General features: G+C 41.6%; 1 protein-coding gene across 1 annotated transcript in view; it reads right to left on the reverse strand.

Annotated features, from left to right (window-relative positions):
* Positions 1-16,930, reverse strand: part of SPTLC3 (serine palmitoyltransferase long chain base subunit 3) — a 79,436-nt gene that overhangs the window by 24,261 nt on the left and 38,245 nt on the right. The window contains exons 5-7 of the mRNA XM_065631886.1: positions 14,840-14,964; positions 12,589-12,682; positions 2,073-2,178 (exon numbers count right to left, since the gene is read on the reverse strand). Of these exons, the coding sequence (XP_065487958.1) occupies positions 2,073-2,178; positions 12,589-12,682; positions 14,840-14,964 (325 nt within the window). The remainder of the gene's footprint in view (positions 1-2,072; positions 2,179-12,588; positions 12,683-14,839; positions 14,965-16,930) is intronic.

Raw genomic sequence — 16,930 nt, forward strand, 5'->3', positions numbered from 1 at the left:
TTGCAACAAAACCACAATCTTCAATTTCTGATCTGCGTAGACTACGAAAACAACTAACCAACCAACCTAGCTACTACTAGGGCTAGTTTCCAATGAAAGACTGGTACAGAGCTGAGCTCTGTTCTTCTTTTACTTTGTGCCTTTCACAAGCACAGACGCTCAGGGCATGAGAGGTCTTAGCATTATTCAGCCCTTATGAGGCTGAAAGAAGTTTGTGGTTCCTTTTTAGTGAGGTTCTCTAAGGTTTAACATGTTCTTATTTTGCATTCCAACAGCAAGTTCTTCGAACTTTTGAGAATGAAATTTCCTTTGAAAATGGACTGCAAAACTAGAGGAAAAGAAAACTCTGTATCTAATATATATGTGGAAATATAGTTATAGGTATTATAGTTGCAAATACCTGACAGTGCTTGGACCAATCTATGCTTCTGTGTCACCAGTCTACCTTCTTGCTCCCTAGTGGTCAGTATGGAGGATAAAGGATCTAAAAGTGAACAAAGCTCAGCAGCTGAAGCATTTTCTGCAGGCCAGGAGACTGATGGGAATATTTGTCAGTAAAATGTTGGTGGTCCACTTAATTTCTACATGATCAAAGTCCTTAAATCTGAGCTTTCCTTTAGTAGTGCCAAGCTATGTTTATTTGCAGTTTTGCTCTGTTTATTCTGCTTGAAAGGAGATATTCAGCCTGCTTTGGATCAGCTGATCTGCTGCTGACCTGTTTCAGCTCTGAGTGACAGGTGTTTAGATAAGGACTGATTTGTTCTCTTTACAGATGCAAAATGTTAGGTCAAAAGAAAGCCCTGACAACTATGAAGTTGTGATGACAGGAGACTGTAAAAGATTCCGCATGAAAAAAGCTAATCAGCTCAACTGTGCCAGCATTTCTTAATAAAATGCCATAAACGATTGCTCATCCAGACTGGCTGTATTTCAGCAACACATGATATAATCCCTACATAAAAAGTTTAATGTTGCTTTCATAAATCACGTCACATCCTGTGAACAAGTGGTTCTGGTTGCCTTCTCTGTGGTGTAGGTGTCGCTACTCCCCAAACTATCTTTCTCCTACTCCCCCATCTCTCATCATTGCCACAGTAGCCTTGCCTAGATCCCTGCAAACCCCCTTATTGTCCAGATCCCTGCTTCTTCAGACCTTCCCTCCTCTTCTTGATGTCCACCTCTCCCTGCTCCGGCCCCTTGCCCACCAGCAGCACCCGCTCCGTGCCATCCACCAGCCTCACAGCTGCCTCCCCAGGAACCTTCCCCTGGCTTGAGCAGCTGCCAGGATGAAGCGCAGGATGGTGAGCCCGGCTGGCGCCTCTGCTTTGCTGCTCAGCTCTAGCGACGCTTTGTCTTTCTGGTTGGGTGTAGGAGGCAGCACACTAGTGAACCCGACTTATCTGACTAGGATGCTCTATAATTATGTGGTATTATTGACGCTGATATTACCTGATGGATTCTCAAAAGTACTCCTCTCTTTCAAATTCCTCCTGGGACTGGGGCTACATGAAATGCCACTATATAATTCTTTGAAAGCCAGTCTTTTCATTGTTTTTCCTGTTAAAGTGTGAGTCCATTAGATCCAGCACTAATTACTAGAAAGGTGCGTATATAACTTGGCCTAGGTTTAGCCTGAGTTTTTAAGACTGCAACATCTGGGTAAGAACTTCTTGTCTTTTGATCTGCCCATGCATAACAAACTACTCTAGAAAACTCAGCTTACTCACTTAGCAAAACTCCTCACTTACCATAGCCCCATGAATTTTATCACATCTGTGACAATGTACACCAGCTGATGATCTGTCTTGCTCTCACAGTAGCTCTCCCAGTCCAGTGTGATTTGTTAAATCAACATTCAGAACAATGCAGAGGATCTAACTGGAGCAAGTTACACCAGGGCTCAGACTGATGTAATGGAAATTAACATATTTATAAGGTCACAGAATGCTATCGTAACCTCCACTCTCATCAAGATTTCTCTCAGATACCTAAAGTCAATGTTCACTTCACTCAGTATATCATTCTGTCCTCAGAAATGATAAAGTACTCATGCTTCTAAAAGACAAACATACCTGTAAATGCCCTCCACAAGGATGATAATTTTTCTCCATGCTCTGCGGCTTCGAGGCTGCCCATATATTATTGCATCCCTCAGCAAATTCTCGAGGCTCTGCATATCTGTATTTAAAATAAGAAAAAGGAGGAAGGAAACCATTAACAAAGGTTTTCCTAAAGAACTTTCGATTTTCTACTAGGCGCTACTTTTTTCCCCCCACACAGAAAAAGACAACATTAAAAAAATACGTCCAGAAGATAAGCTTCCTTCATTAGTAGGCAAGACCCAGTGATTGATTTCATTTGCTTGAATGCAATCTAGTAACAAGAAGAGTTACAAAAAGCTTCCAGCTATGCATCTTCTCTGGGAAACTTCTAGAAATTCTTGGCATGCAATTTTATTTAAAGGCAAAATTTACCCCTGTACTCGGCACTGCTGAGGGGTCTGGTCAGCACCTTGAATACCATGTTCAGTTTTGGGCCCCTCACTACAGGAGAGACATTGAGGTGCTGGAGAGAGTTCAGAGAAGGGCAATGAAACTGGTGAGGGGTCTGGAGCACAGGTCTGATGAGGAGCAGCTGAGGGAGCTGGGGCTGTTCAGCCTGGAGAAAAGGAGGCTGAGGGGAGACCTTATCGCTGTCTACAACTACCTGAAAGGAGGTTGTAGCGTGGAGGGTGTTGGTCACTCGTCCCGAGTAGCAGATGACAGGATGAGAGAAAATGGCCTCAAGTTGTGCCAGGGGAGGTTCAGATTGGATATTAGGAAAAAATTCTTCATGGAAAAGGTGATCAGGCATTGGAACAGGCTGCCCAGGGAAGTGGTGGAGTCACCGTCCCTGGAGGGGTTTAAAAGACGTGTAGATGAGGTTCTTAGGGACGTGATTTGGTGCCAGAGTCAGGTTATGGTTGGACTCGATGATCTTGAGGGTCTTCTCCAACCAAAATGATTCTATGACTCTATGAAAAGGGAACCACTTTGCTGAAGCACTGAGGATAACTGCCAGCAGTTCTCAGTATGGGCTGCTGATGCTCAGTTCTCAAGGCTTCTGAATAGCGAGTTTTCGGTTGCTTTCCAGCATCACCATGGGCTCACGAATAACATGCATTGCTTCAGCAAGGTTTGAATCAGGCTGTGTGAAGCACGTCAGGATGGCAGCAAGAGAAATCTGGTCCTTCTCAAGAAGGAAAATGAGTGAAACTTTGCTGATGAGAGAGGGAGAGACAAGTGGATACAAGCACATGGTGTGGATACACTAATTGGGTGCCAAAATGCTTGGCGCTGGCGGGACTTCGATATAAGGAGGCCTGGAATAATGTTAGGGGCTCAGCTGCTTTCTCAAGGGCTGAGTGTGGGTAATCTAATTCTTGAAGGAAAACTACTAAAGGTTTGAAAGACATGGAAGAAGCAGGAAAAAACATCTAAGGAATAAGTGTTGGACCAAATGTGACTCCCAATGCAGAGTTTAAGTCTAACCAGCATTCTGGTGTCTCCGCATCAATGAACGCTCTTGAAAATGAATTATTTTGGTACTTTTCAGGAATTTGGATTGACGCTTTAACACGTCTTCAAAGAATGTCTTACAGAGACTCATAATAGCGCAAGGAACACTACAGATCAGGTAGAATTGTGGCTTGAGAAAATCTCTGGCATTTTTTCACAATATAACCCCACTGTTTCAGCAACACAACTTAATGCAGGTATTTTAACTTTCTAAAATAGTACAAGACTAATCTGTAAAATTCAGTTGTTCCAAGTGAAGTACATACACCTAGATATATTAAGAACATCCTATAGTTTGGCTTCCACCTGACTGGAACCAGGTCATTTGCACAGTAACTGTCCATCATGAATAACCTATGACTTGAGAGATGGTCAGGTTACGACCTGAACCCTTCATCCTAGCACCTCATCTCTTGCTAGTACTGTTTACTGATCTTAGTGAAAGATAAATTTCTCAGAAATACCGGTGCCACTCTACACCTTACCATGTAACCTCTCTTGACCTAGCAAGACCTTGCTATAACGTACAAAGCACAACACATGCACAATAAGTAGCCCCTTATTTCAATGGCGCAATCATCTGCACAGCTCAGTGAGCTCCAAGGTGGAAATGCTATTATGAATAATGCAATGCAGATGGCACAGTTTCCACTAGATGGCAATCAAGGAAATAAAAGTTCCTTGGTGCTTTAAAAGGGAAATTTATAACCCAGCTGAATATTTGCAGCATGTGCATATTTTATAGAAAAGAGCTGCTCACCTTCTCTTTGCTTTGAGGAGATAATATCCTGAAGTCCTTTTGAGTTCTGAGCATTAAAGGATTCCCCAGGATGACAGAAAGCTCACTTAGTCACTCAAAGTAAAATTTGGGCACTGAATTTTCTTCCCTGAATTATTTCTCTAACAATGTCATCATCATCTAAATACTTCTGGACCTTTAAAACCCTCCTCTGAATCAGGCAGGATCTTTCAATTCAGTATTCTGTCTACATATCAGTCCAGATTGGTTCTAGACTTCAGGAAAGTCAGTTTGCCCAACCCTCTGAGCTAAAAGCATGGCTTGAGCATTCAGTTGTTTTAATATACATCCACATGACAAGAAAGACAAGAGGATAGAGAGAAGTGAAATGTATATAACTGTCTAACAGAGGTGTTTAAAAAAAAATACATGGATGCGAATAGCTCCTCTGTCCGAATGAGCATGGAAGATGAGACCGCAGATTAGGAAGAACCTCTCCAAAGGATGAGCTTGCCTTTACGCATGACATAGTTCTGGCAGATTACAGGCTGAGGACACGTCTGTTTGCAGGATCAGTGCTACCTACTTTGGTTTTGATGTCTCATTCTGAAAAACATGTATGTGTGACCCTTTCTTAGGCCTGTAACAGTCAACACATAATTTCTTTAGGTGCAAAAGAATTTTACTGACCTTTTCATGCTGTGTTTGTAGTGCCTCATTTGGAAAGGGGAAATTGAGGGGAAAAGAAAATCTGTTACCTTTAATCTTCACCCCCAAAGGCTGCTTCTGTTATTCAAAGTGAAGATGCAGCGCTCTCTATGTGCTTATGCTTAGCCTTTCCAGAAAGGAGGATATACTGAATGCCAGGAAAAACAACAGCACAACCCCAGATGGCTTTCGTATATCAAAATTATTTTCCCATTAAATACAGTTAGACTGTGAAACACCGGGACATTGAGATGAGTTGCACAAGTCCATCTTGAATAACCAGTTATGGGGAAAATAACTGTCCTTTGTTTGACCATCACCAGCCCAGGCTTTTCAGCGGTAATGGCTAACAACTGCTCAGGAGGTGGTGTTTAGAATTTCACTTAATAATTAGTCAAAGCACAACCAAATCTATCCTTGTCTCAGCTTCCACCTTATCCCTATGGCATATTATCTAGATATGGAGGATAAAGTTTCCTAAGCAGGGACAGCAAATCTCCTAGGTTTTTTAGAATTAAATACAGACTTGCATAATTCTTGCTTGGGATCCTTCAGAGCTACTTCAACAAAAACACCAACACCACAAATTGCCAGTGGGTCGAAGTGAGCCTGGACCTGAGCGCGCAGCCGTGTATCACGCTGCCTCCAGTGCGGGTGGGACTCCAGGCTCCTGGAGAGGCCCCTGCCCAGTTCCAGGCACACTCAGTGCCTCCTCGGAGGGAGACACGGCGTCTCCACCCTCGTCCTTACATTGCAATGCCAGGGATGTCATCACCATTCCTCTGCGTGGGCTGGAAATCTCTGCCATGATGTCAGCTGAATCCTTTTTAATTAAAATAAACAGGCTACTGTTTATTTTATTACTGCCCTTATCGCGTTCTTCCTTCCTTCGCCTTGTGCTTGCCACTCTCATTTTCAGTTTCTCCCATTGATTTCTCCTCTCTCGCTCTCATCCTGCTGGTATAACAACTTTCCTGGTCACTGTCCTTTCGTGGGTGACTCGAGTAGCCAGCTCCAATGCTGGCCCTCCTTGCAGACCCCTAAAGCAACAAAGGGAAACCACTGCAAGGGTTTTGTTGATCGAAACAGCAACTGTAGGACTGCAAAGTGGTTTTAATTCTAGTGAAAACTAGCCTTTGGAAAGTCCCTGACTGCTGGCACAGCTCTGAACAGCAAAAGCACCTTTAGAGTCATTTCCCTGAAATCACGGCTTTGAATATCTTCATTTGGAATGGGGTGGTGGGAGCAGTGACTGCTGCAGCCTCAGTAACAGGCTGAGACTCCCCTCCCTGCCCCTCAATAAATATATATCTCTGTGAAAGTAAAGAGCACTCGCTCAGGAGAGCCTCCTACTCACATCTGGCAAGTCAGACATGGCTTTCTGAAATCAGAGAGGCCAAATGCAGACACAGCATGCTAGGAGCCGGATATTCCAGTCTCCTCTCTGCGGCAGCGTCTGTATGTGTCACAGGGAGATACATGCCAAACTGGATTGGGCTGCAGTCCACCTATCTGCTGCAATAATCTTGTCTCTGATAGGGGCCAGAAGCTTCAAGAAGACAAAACCTTGGTGGGTAATGTGCTTTTCATCCTAGTCTGCAACAGCTATGGACACTACCCTCTCTTCTTACATTCAAGGGCCACTTACACCTTTGGAAAAAAAAAAAAAAAAAAGAAGGAACCATCTTGTACTAAGCCACTGCAAACTCTCTTTTTTTGCAACCAAAGCAATTTCTCACTAATTTTTACCTCTCCATTAATCGCTTTCATCCCTGCCCCCCCACTAAATTTTGTTTGCTTGCTTAAAGACAGGCACTTATAATTTTCCACTTATTTTTTCTCTTCTTTCCTTCCTTTTTTTTGCTAGAGAATATATTTGCACTGAAAGGTGAGAGCCTCTGCTGCCTAAAAGTTCTGTCAGCATCAACTACAACTCCTCCAGGTAGCTGTGCTTCCTCTCTAAGGTGTCCTCACGGCACACATATCTGAACCCTAAAGCATTAATTTGACTGAGTAGACTGAGAAATGCCAGAGTTGGATTAACATAAATTTCCAAGCAGGAAACCTGAGCAGCTCACACCTGCATGACACACTTCCGTCATCAACCACCTGACTTGTGAGAACCCAAAAAAACCCTTTACGACTTTCACAACACTCTGAAAAGGTGTGTGAGGAGGAGCTAGGAATGTACTACTGTGATTTCCATTTCAGATGTCGATTTTCATCTAACCAAGGTGTTTGGTTGTGCCTCGCAATTGCCTGCCCTCCTTGTGGTATCTCTTATTCTGATCACATGAAGTGCCCTTGCAATGAAGAGAACTGGAAATTTTTCTTCCACATGGCCTGATTTCTGTGCCTAGTCATGGCATTCCCACCGACCGCTCACGCAATCGCAAATCTAAACCTGAAAATGTGACTGCAGTTGAGTTGCTTGATGCTATATGGGAAAAATGTAGTAGAACTAGAAAGAATAAAGAAACCCAAAGCCTTGTATAGCACCTTCTTATACAGGCTGATATGAATAGAATTCACTTGGATGTAGTTAGCCAGTAACACACTCATCTGTCCATGGAATGAACAAAGAGAATCTTTCACCTGATACCAGTATAAGACCCAAAACTGCTGCACCTGATACCAACGTAAGACCCAGAACTGGTGTGACAGAAAACCCTTGATAAAAATCACAACCTGATTAATGGTTAGCTATTTGGTTTTGCTTTTCAAGTTTTATTGGAAGGGTCAAGGGATTTTGGCTGATATTTAACCAAAGTAAAGGTCAGAGGTTCTGAAAAAGTGCTATAAATTATATGATATTAGCATAAGATTTTCTTAGATATAAAAAAGAGCAGGTGATAAGTCAGCCGTTCCCTGGGCCAGGAAATAAAAATATTGAGATTGTAGTTCCTATACAGCTGAAGGATCCACATGGGGGTCACTTGGGGAGGGTGGGAGAGGCTCCCTGGAGCCCAGGCCTGGTGAGGGTAACATCAGATGCCTTCTGGCATTAAACTAACCAAGGCCAGGCCTTGCTGGACCGTGCAGCTGGCTGCATTTCAAGTGTAGAAATGCAGATCTGTTCAAGATTGCTCAATAAATCACTGCCTGGGAAACGGTAACTTGAATGGTGCCCACACCATAGCAGGGGAAACAAAAGGCACGTGCTTTTTATGGGCAGGTCAGAACAACTTTAGCCCACTAAAAACACTACTGCATAAATTTAGGACTGCTCATGTCCTAAAAAAAAAAAAAAAAACCAACAAACCCACACACATCCCCTGACACCTATTCCTCAGAGCAAGGGCTCCAAGGAGCTGAGCTTTGCTGCCAGCATCCACCAAAACTCACATGTCTCTGGAACAGAAAAAGTCCCTTGAAGGCCAAAAACCCTGTGGACTGCTGGTGTGACCCTGGCAGGGTGAAGAGCAGCAACGGTGCTACCAAGAGCCCACAGGAAGGGAATGTCCTGTTCGGTAGTTTTCAGTTATGGGGCTGAAATGGAGTATTCTCCTAAATTTCTCTCACATAGGCAATCTATAGGTGTGTACCTGTGCATTTTTCTCAGCCCAGGTCTGTAAATTCCTGTGTGTTTACAAGGAAGGGATTGTTCACTGGGAGGCAGGATGCAGGGCACATTCCTATGTGCAAATAAAAATGGACTTAGAGGTCTGCAGCTCGTTTTTGTTCTATTATTCACGTTAAAGCTTGAAAACCTTCTCATGCACCTGTGCAATGTTTTTATGAAAAAGGAGAAATATCCAGATGTCTTTTATTTTACTTAGGAGAAGCAGAGAGGTCTAACAATTTCATCCATTCTAGGAAAACCTACTCAGATTTTTTGTGAAAAGTGTAATGCTGAGGACAGCCACCCACTTATTGAAATAGAATTTCATCAACTGTTGCCAGGATAAGAATTATATTATACCTCATTGAGGTAATAGGAAGAGATCACTTCTTGGCTAACTAATAAAATAAGCATAATTATTTACTTTTGTGTAACGACAAATAGATCCAGTATTATAGATTATATGCTTCAAAATAAAATAACACAGTCTTACAGAATTAGCTACAGTAGAGCCTTTGAAAGATGAATGTGCTTCTGTAGCAAGTTTAAAATGGCAGGTTTTTCTCTTTTTTTCTGTGAAATATTTTTGTCATAGAACAAAGTTTCCTGTAATTTTTCTTTTAAAAATAGCTTTTCCATAACAAGGGAAAAAAGGGAGGGGAGAGAGATTTACAGTGCCAAGCTTGTTAGAAAGGGAAGTTACTAGCACACACCTCTGTGTGGTTTTTTTGTATAATATTCAGGAAGTAGCTGGTTCAGAAAATATATCATTGCTTCACTAAATTGTTACATAATTATTCCTCCTAGTTTTGATAACCGTTTATAGTAACTGAGACAAACATTCACACCTCACCCTTCTCCCGGTGTGTCTTCTACACATGTACAACCAAGGAAGTCAGAGCCAAAGTAAATACGTTTGAGGCAGTTTTATCAAGAGTATTACACAGCATTTCAGAAGAGGCTGATGTAAGCAACAAGGAGCATGGAAAAAATTTTGTTTTTCAAGCTACATTCCAATAGCAAAAAGGTAACTTCAAAATATGCTGCCTGATTTGAATATATTTTGACTCTTCTCCACAGAACACACGTCTCAGGCACTAATGGTGGTACCACCTGGCATCTCTTCTGTTGTCTTTAGTGCAAGGCGATATTGCGTCAAACACTTTGTGTGTGTATCTTGGTGCAGCTCCAAAGGAGATGAGCCAGCTCTTGCCAGCACACAACTTGGCTCCATACAAACAAGTAAAAATGAAATGCACATTAAACCCCAATCCTCTTTGGGATGGGCCTCTGATTTATTCTTTGTTTCTGCACCTTGCTGGAGAATTGTTCCAAGAGTTCATCAAAGGGCCCTGATCAAGCCTTTGACACAGTAACATCCTCCAGCTGATGCCCAGGGCTGAGCTCTTTAAAGGGTTGTTGATTTCCTTCTATGAAATGACATATATCAACTCCCTGTCCTTGGAAAGAAGAGGCAGAGGGTATTGCCTTTTTTGACTAGAATACAGAGGAGGATTTTAAAAAGTAAGACAAAACATGTTACTACCTAATGCTGAAATTAACACTTATTAAAGATCTTCAAGTGGTAACTCAAGATGCAAAGTTTTATATTCATCCACAAGGCCAACACAGAGCAAGGAACCTTTCTCTTGCATCAAGCAATATGACATGGATAATGGCTTAATTCTCCTGTTCATAAGCAGGATAATTTGGGCTTTTATGTGCATGCCTGTATATATGCTATATATCCACACATCAGCAAAAAGGATAATCTGGGAGAATAAGCAACACAGCTCTGATCTAACAAAACAGACAAGAACCTGCCTAACTGAAAAGAACTCTCCCAACACAAGCCAGAAGTTTTGGTTATGCACGTCCTTAATTAATTAATTTGCTGTACCGACTTGTACTATACTACTCTCCGACAGATCCACAGAGAACAATAGTGTCTACTTTGCTTTGGGTGAACCTGTGAATCCTACAAAGGCAGGCCTGCTGGATTGCTCTTTCCACTCCTATCCTCTCCCAATACACATGCTATTTTCTCCAAAGCAAAAGGCACATACATGCATTTCTGCACATGTGATTTTAAAAGCTGTTGGCGCTGTGTAACTCACGGGTATGATTAAGGAAATATGAAAAGGAAAGAACTTTCTAACCTTGGAACTAACATACTGAGAGACTCATGATGGGCTGCGAGAAAGAGCGAGCATAAACATGTGAACCTGCTTCACATGAAATGTAACTTAGGTTAAGACTCAAGGCTTACAAAATTGGGATGACAAAAGCTGACACTCAAATTCCAAACAGAATTTGCGTAAGTTTAGAATCTAGAGTTCCATTTTGAAAATAAGGTAATGTCTCAGAAATGGCATACAACACTGACCTCGACAAATCAGATCTCTAATCCAGAAAGCAACGAGTTTTTCCAAAGCAATCTGGATAGGCTTCCACCGATGTTTGCTGACACACTTGAAGGGCCTGTCTCCATTTTCCAGTGCTCGATTACTGCTTTTTGGACAAGTCACTATTATTCTAAGGTTCATGCATTATTCACAAAAGAACAGCAGCTTTAATTTATCATAAGAGCAAACAGAGACTGGTTAGGTATCACCTATGACTTATGACTCTATGATTCTCAACAGTGGCATGAAATATTGAGGGATAGTTAGAGACTGAATTCCTTAAAGCAAGAATGACAGCTCAAAGCGATGCCTTTGCTGCTTCCCTGGCAGTTGAGAGTAATCTACGCCTCAAACTGGAATGTTCTTTGAAATGTTGTGGGAAGTGACACAAGCCAGCTGGGCTAGGCTGCGTGCAGCACTGGTGGCTGTAGGGGCTGAGAACATTTGGATTTGGGGAGCGAGACGACATCCTGCGGGATGTGATGCAAACCCGTTTGAATGGGATAAGGCACCGAACAAACTCAGGAAGAGTCGAGACAAGACCGGTACAGCAACCGTGCATGTCCAAATTTGTGGAAGTGAACCAAGCTGGGATATGCTACAGGCTAATCTATGAATAACTACTTCTGTAAAAACATTCAGGTTCGGATGATCTTTAAGTCTTGAATGATCTTCAGAAATTGCTTCTTGCCCAAATTATGAATAGATATTAATTATAACACCACCTCATATAATAATTATAGTGCGCTTTTCATTCCAATGGATCCTTAGGCCTTTTACAGCATATGCATAATTCATTTTTGTTCACCTCAGGGCTGAACACAACACTTAATAAGGAGAAGGAACCGTATTAGTTGTTAACAAAGGTGATCAGACCTCCTTTCTCATTCCTCACCACTTCTCTAGCTGCTTAATCCCTGTTGCAATCGCTGCCTGGTGGCAGCAATTGGGATGGAAAGGGGAATTGCACTGGCTTGTCATCAAAGCCAATCACGACGTCTCTGACAATGTCCACAGCAACATTAACTAAATAAAAGTTAAAAGCATGAGTATTTTAGAACATAATTATACAAAGACAATATTAATGTGTGATTTCTATACTAAAATTATACTTCAAAGAATATTTGGGATGATGCTTTGATATAACCACCTACATCTTTGGTATAGCCCCTGGGAATTCAGGGTAACCATTTCCAAGTAATGCCACATTAACATAACTCCGGTTGCACTGAATCTGCCAGAAACGGAGGCAGGAAATATGGACTCTGTTTTTGTAAGTATGTTTGTACTATTTTGGTTATAGTCACAATAACAATAAAACCATTATGTTAGCACACAGGCATTCAGCATGTCAGAAAGACACCAACGAGATTAAGACTCTGGATTTTGAAATTAAGGCCCAGCCTGATGACTCACATAATGCACAACAGCAATTATAGTATTACACTAGCAATTTTTCCCCATCAGAAATCACTCATAATATTGAATAGTTAATCCTTCTGACCAGACAAAAGTATTGTCTAGGAACTGACAGCAAAGTAAGCATTGAAAGGAAGCATTCTTGCCTTTGAGGTATGAAAAACTGTGTCTCTAAATATTTCCAACTTCAATACTCACTATTATGCTTGAAGATTCTAATAGTAGCACCTGAAAGCCTCGCACCAAGAACGAGAGAAGTGTGGTTCAACTCATCACTTAAAATGAGGCAGCCCTGTGGAGAAGGAGTACAATAAGCATCTGCACGAATTGGGAGGCTGTTGACATGCGTGCATGTGTGTGTCAGCATGCACGAGTGTCTGTGATATAGCATCGCACCAATTAAACTGTAAGCTTTAAACGTGAACTGGACTTTCTGCCACTTATCTGAAAGTGCCAGGATGCACTGCAAAGGCAGCCAGAAACTGTGGGATCAGACTCTCAGGCATTCCTAGGTGGTACAAAGGGACCAAATATTTCCTGGAACTGGAAAGCAGTGAATAACCCTAGTGGTGATCGACTGCTTTAGAGTAAAATCAAGTGATGTTGCTTCCTCTATCTTGTGTTGCAAGGAAAATGCAGCCATCACCCCATATATAAATACGGCATGGCAGTAATGTAAGGAGGAGTAGTACTGAGGCTGGACTGGCACAGCACTTTGGTCTGTAGATGAGATCAGGATAGATTGATGCCTCATAAATGTCACTTCCATTAAGATATGAGTGGAGCCTAGGCACCAGGCAGAGTCTTTCTTTGATAAATGCACATGCAGTTCACCTGTAGTATATTTTTCATTAATTAACTCAGCCGAAAACTGATTTTCTTTTTAGAAACTAAACCAGAAATGCAGGAGAAATAAAATAACTTTGTATAGCATATTAACAGGAGCCAGGATTCAGAGTTGAAATTCAAGCTGAAACCATTATTTAGCTCTGTTTTCTACTACATGTCTTGTGTTATGGTTTCACTACCAAAAGGGCAATACGAATTCAGTAAATACTTATTTTGGAAACACAGATTATGTCTAGATTGAGAGACACTCACACAAATCTGCCTGAAGACTGCTATGCAGAAGTAACAGTAAAAGCATATGCGTCTTGAGAAGAAAATGCAGCTGCTAGGCTTAATTATAGAGAAAAATTTAGGAATAAATCTCCCCAACGTGGAACAATTACATAATATATACAATATTATATAATCTTACTATATATAGGCTATAATTTTAACAATTTAGTATAATACATACAGTAATATCTTAATTTTTGCCACTTACATCTAAACATCCCACCTCTGACAGGGGCCTGAGTCTCCACACGAAGCCAATTAAGTGAGGGAAAATTATTTTATAGCTAAGCATGAGACAAGTATCTTCTGCTGTTACGTATGTCTGCAATTTCATAAATTTGCTTTTATTAATTCTCTGTATCTGTTCCCTTTGAAATTGCTGGACAACTTCTCCAGCACCATTGCAGATTGAAGTTCATGTTCTGGACGGCTGAAGCAATTCTCCCTGCCCAACCCTTGTGTACATGTATTTTAGAAATCTCTTGCAAAAGCTGGATTCATCTTCAGTAGCGAGTGAAGAAGTGCCTTCACCTCTAGGCCAGTGCTTCAGAAGAAATCTTGATCATACACCACACAGCGAGTTCATTCCATCTCCACCAAGAGGGAAATAACGTTTCACACTTGCATGACACACTTCATGCTATTTCACACTTGCATAAACTAAAGAGTCACCCACTTTTCCAGCTAACAGCACAGCGTATCTGCTTGTTATGTCAGCGGTTGCGATCGACAGGATGATGGATTTTCATGCTTTCGTGTTACGTACCCTGAACTGGAGATGAAATCCCTTCAACACCAGATAAGAACCCAACTTTTGTCATATGCTCACAACTTTAGACTTGCATTTGCTGCCAGCTTCCTTTGCAGGGCTGACTGAAGATCTATTCACCAGGAATACTAAACACTGTGCTTGCTCTTTTCTGAAAGTGTTGTAAGAAATACCCTAATCATTGCCTTTCACCACAGGCAGCTGGGCAATGTCTCTGCAAGTAGTCCAAATACTTCATCCCACAACACCTGAGACATGGGATGCAACATTTGCTTACTTTTTAAAGAGAAGCAACATCGGTAAGAGAGCTAAGCAACCGTATCACTCATCCTTGAAGAGATGTTAGGTATGTGTGATAGCAACACCCAGAGCTAGAAAAAATGGTGAAAGAGCATATTTAAGGTCACAAGGTCATCAGCCTTATGAATCACGCATTTCTGATATCAAGCTTCGTTCCTCGATCAAGCCTTTCCACTTAATAAGTGCCCAGAATACTGCAACAGTTGTTAAAACAATTAGTAAACAATTGTCCTATGTGTTCTTTAAGGAAGTACTCACCTTCCCAACAAGGGCTGGAATATTCATGGAGTTAGTTGCAAAGCCCATGCCAAATACCATAGCATCTTCCACACCAAGGAACTTGGCCACAAGTTTCTCTATTTCTACATGTTTGTCTAGGGTGCCTGCAGAAATAAGCACAGGGAATATTAAATTTCATTAAACTGTGGCAACTATTAATACTGAGGACATCAAACATATATAAGAACAGGCTAGGAGTGTGTCACCAAGGCATACAACATTAAGTTCTAAAGAAGGTTTTCCATTTGTATCTTGTGCATGTGGGATAATGCAAGACAAAGCAAGGACGTGAATGAGCTGCAACTAATGCTAACAAATATCTTTGCTGTTAAGGTAGCAAAGCAGTTGCTTCGTGAAAAAGTTTCCTTTTTCCATAACAGCAACTTTTGACATAGTTTATTCTGAAGAGTAGTTTTTTCCGCACTGCCCCCCTCTGCCGGCCCCACAATAAGGACAAAAATACCTCCTTTTCATAGGAAAAGTGGGACAAACGTTCAGGCATTCTTGAGTTCTCTCTAGATGTGAAAGCAAAAACTGAAGACAACAAAATTATTCCATTTTTTCTTGGGTACCTATGTACAAATTCCTTAATTATGATTTTCTATGGATAGACGAATAAGAGTGTTCTCCATCTTTTTCTACTTTGGAAGGTAAAAGCTCTGCCACTCTCCATAACTGATGATAAATCTCCTCTTTCCTCCTTCTCAATAGTCAAACATAAGGCAACACTAGAGAGCCTGTTTTATCGCACATTACTTATCTAATATTAGTGTCTCCAAACAAATAAGGTGCTCCAGCTACCCAACAAAGGCAATATCTTTCCCACTCAACTCGCAATGAAGGATGACAAAAATACAAAAGGCAACAAATGACAGAGTGGTGTTAAGAGATTGAGATAACAAATAACTTTGAACAGTAATGAATCATCTCAACCTGCCAGCTCTCTAGTCTTTGGTTGCCTGGCTGTGCATTGCAGGTACCAAGGCAGAAGGAACTCTTACAGGATGATCTGTGGGGAAGAAAAGAGAATGGCCTGTGGATTCTGACAAAATTTCGCCTATGAATAAGGCTGTAAGCAGGGAACAGAAGAAAAAAAATAGGGAAGTGAATGTCTCATCTCACTTGCGCTGTACAAACTGATGTCACAATAATATAGACAAAGTGAATTACAACTGATGGGAATAAGACATCTTTGTTCACTGGGATGGACAAAGGGCAGATGAATGGAGGAAAGCAGAAAGTTGGCTAGAGCATCTTGACAAGAATTCTGAGTCAGGAAGACAACCTTGCCTTCATCATGGAAGAAAGATCATTAAAAAAAAAATCAGCTAAAAATGGCAGAAGTACAGCTTCGGCAACAGCACTAACTGACCTGGTTACAGTGAGGTAGCGTTTACATTTTTTTTTCCTCATTAAATATCCAAAGTAAGAATGGCATTCACTCGGAAACAGAATGTGAAAAATATCACGCAGACAAGTAACAATCCAAGAGCCATAGAGATAAGGAGAAAGGACGATGCAGCTTCTAGAAAAACCTGGATTACATGGACAGTAAAGAATAGCAGTGCTGTGTTTTTGCACAGAGCCTGCCTGGGTTCTGCTAGACCTGAGCCAGCTCTGGCGGAGCTTCAAGACTGTCTCTGCACTCATTGTATCACATCGGATGTACATCGAGCTGGGTTGTCTCTTCCTCCATGCTCTGATAGATTAGGCAACACGATGCAGAAAATTTGGCTCTGCAGAACCTTCAGTAGACATGAGCTGACTCTGCATGAAGCTCTTTGAGGATGGCTACTTTTTGCATTTGTAGATCCTGAGATCCACAAGAGTCCGTGCTGGCTTTGCCACTGCTCAGTAGCCAAGGTCCATGAAATACAAAACCGCATAGTGTTTCAGAGTTGAGCTGCTCACTAGAGATGTGTGTGAGAATCTGTCTCAACTTGTAAGTCCAGTAGGTCTCAGGGTGTATTCCTATGGTTAGTCCTAAATCTTTTTGCATTTTGGACCCAGTTAGTCTTCAACCTGGTTACAACACCCATTGACAACCGAGGGTTCCAGCACGGTCAGCTG

This window comes from Caloenas nicobarica, chromosome 3, assembly GCF_036013445.1.
Source record: "Caloenas nicobarica isolate bCalNic1 chromosome 3, bCalNic1.hap1, whole genome shotgun sequence".
NCBI classification, from domain to species: domain Eukaryota; kingdom Metazoa; phylum Chordata; class Aves; order Columbiformes; family Columbidae; genus Caloenas; species Caloenas nicobarica.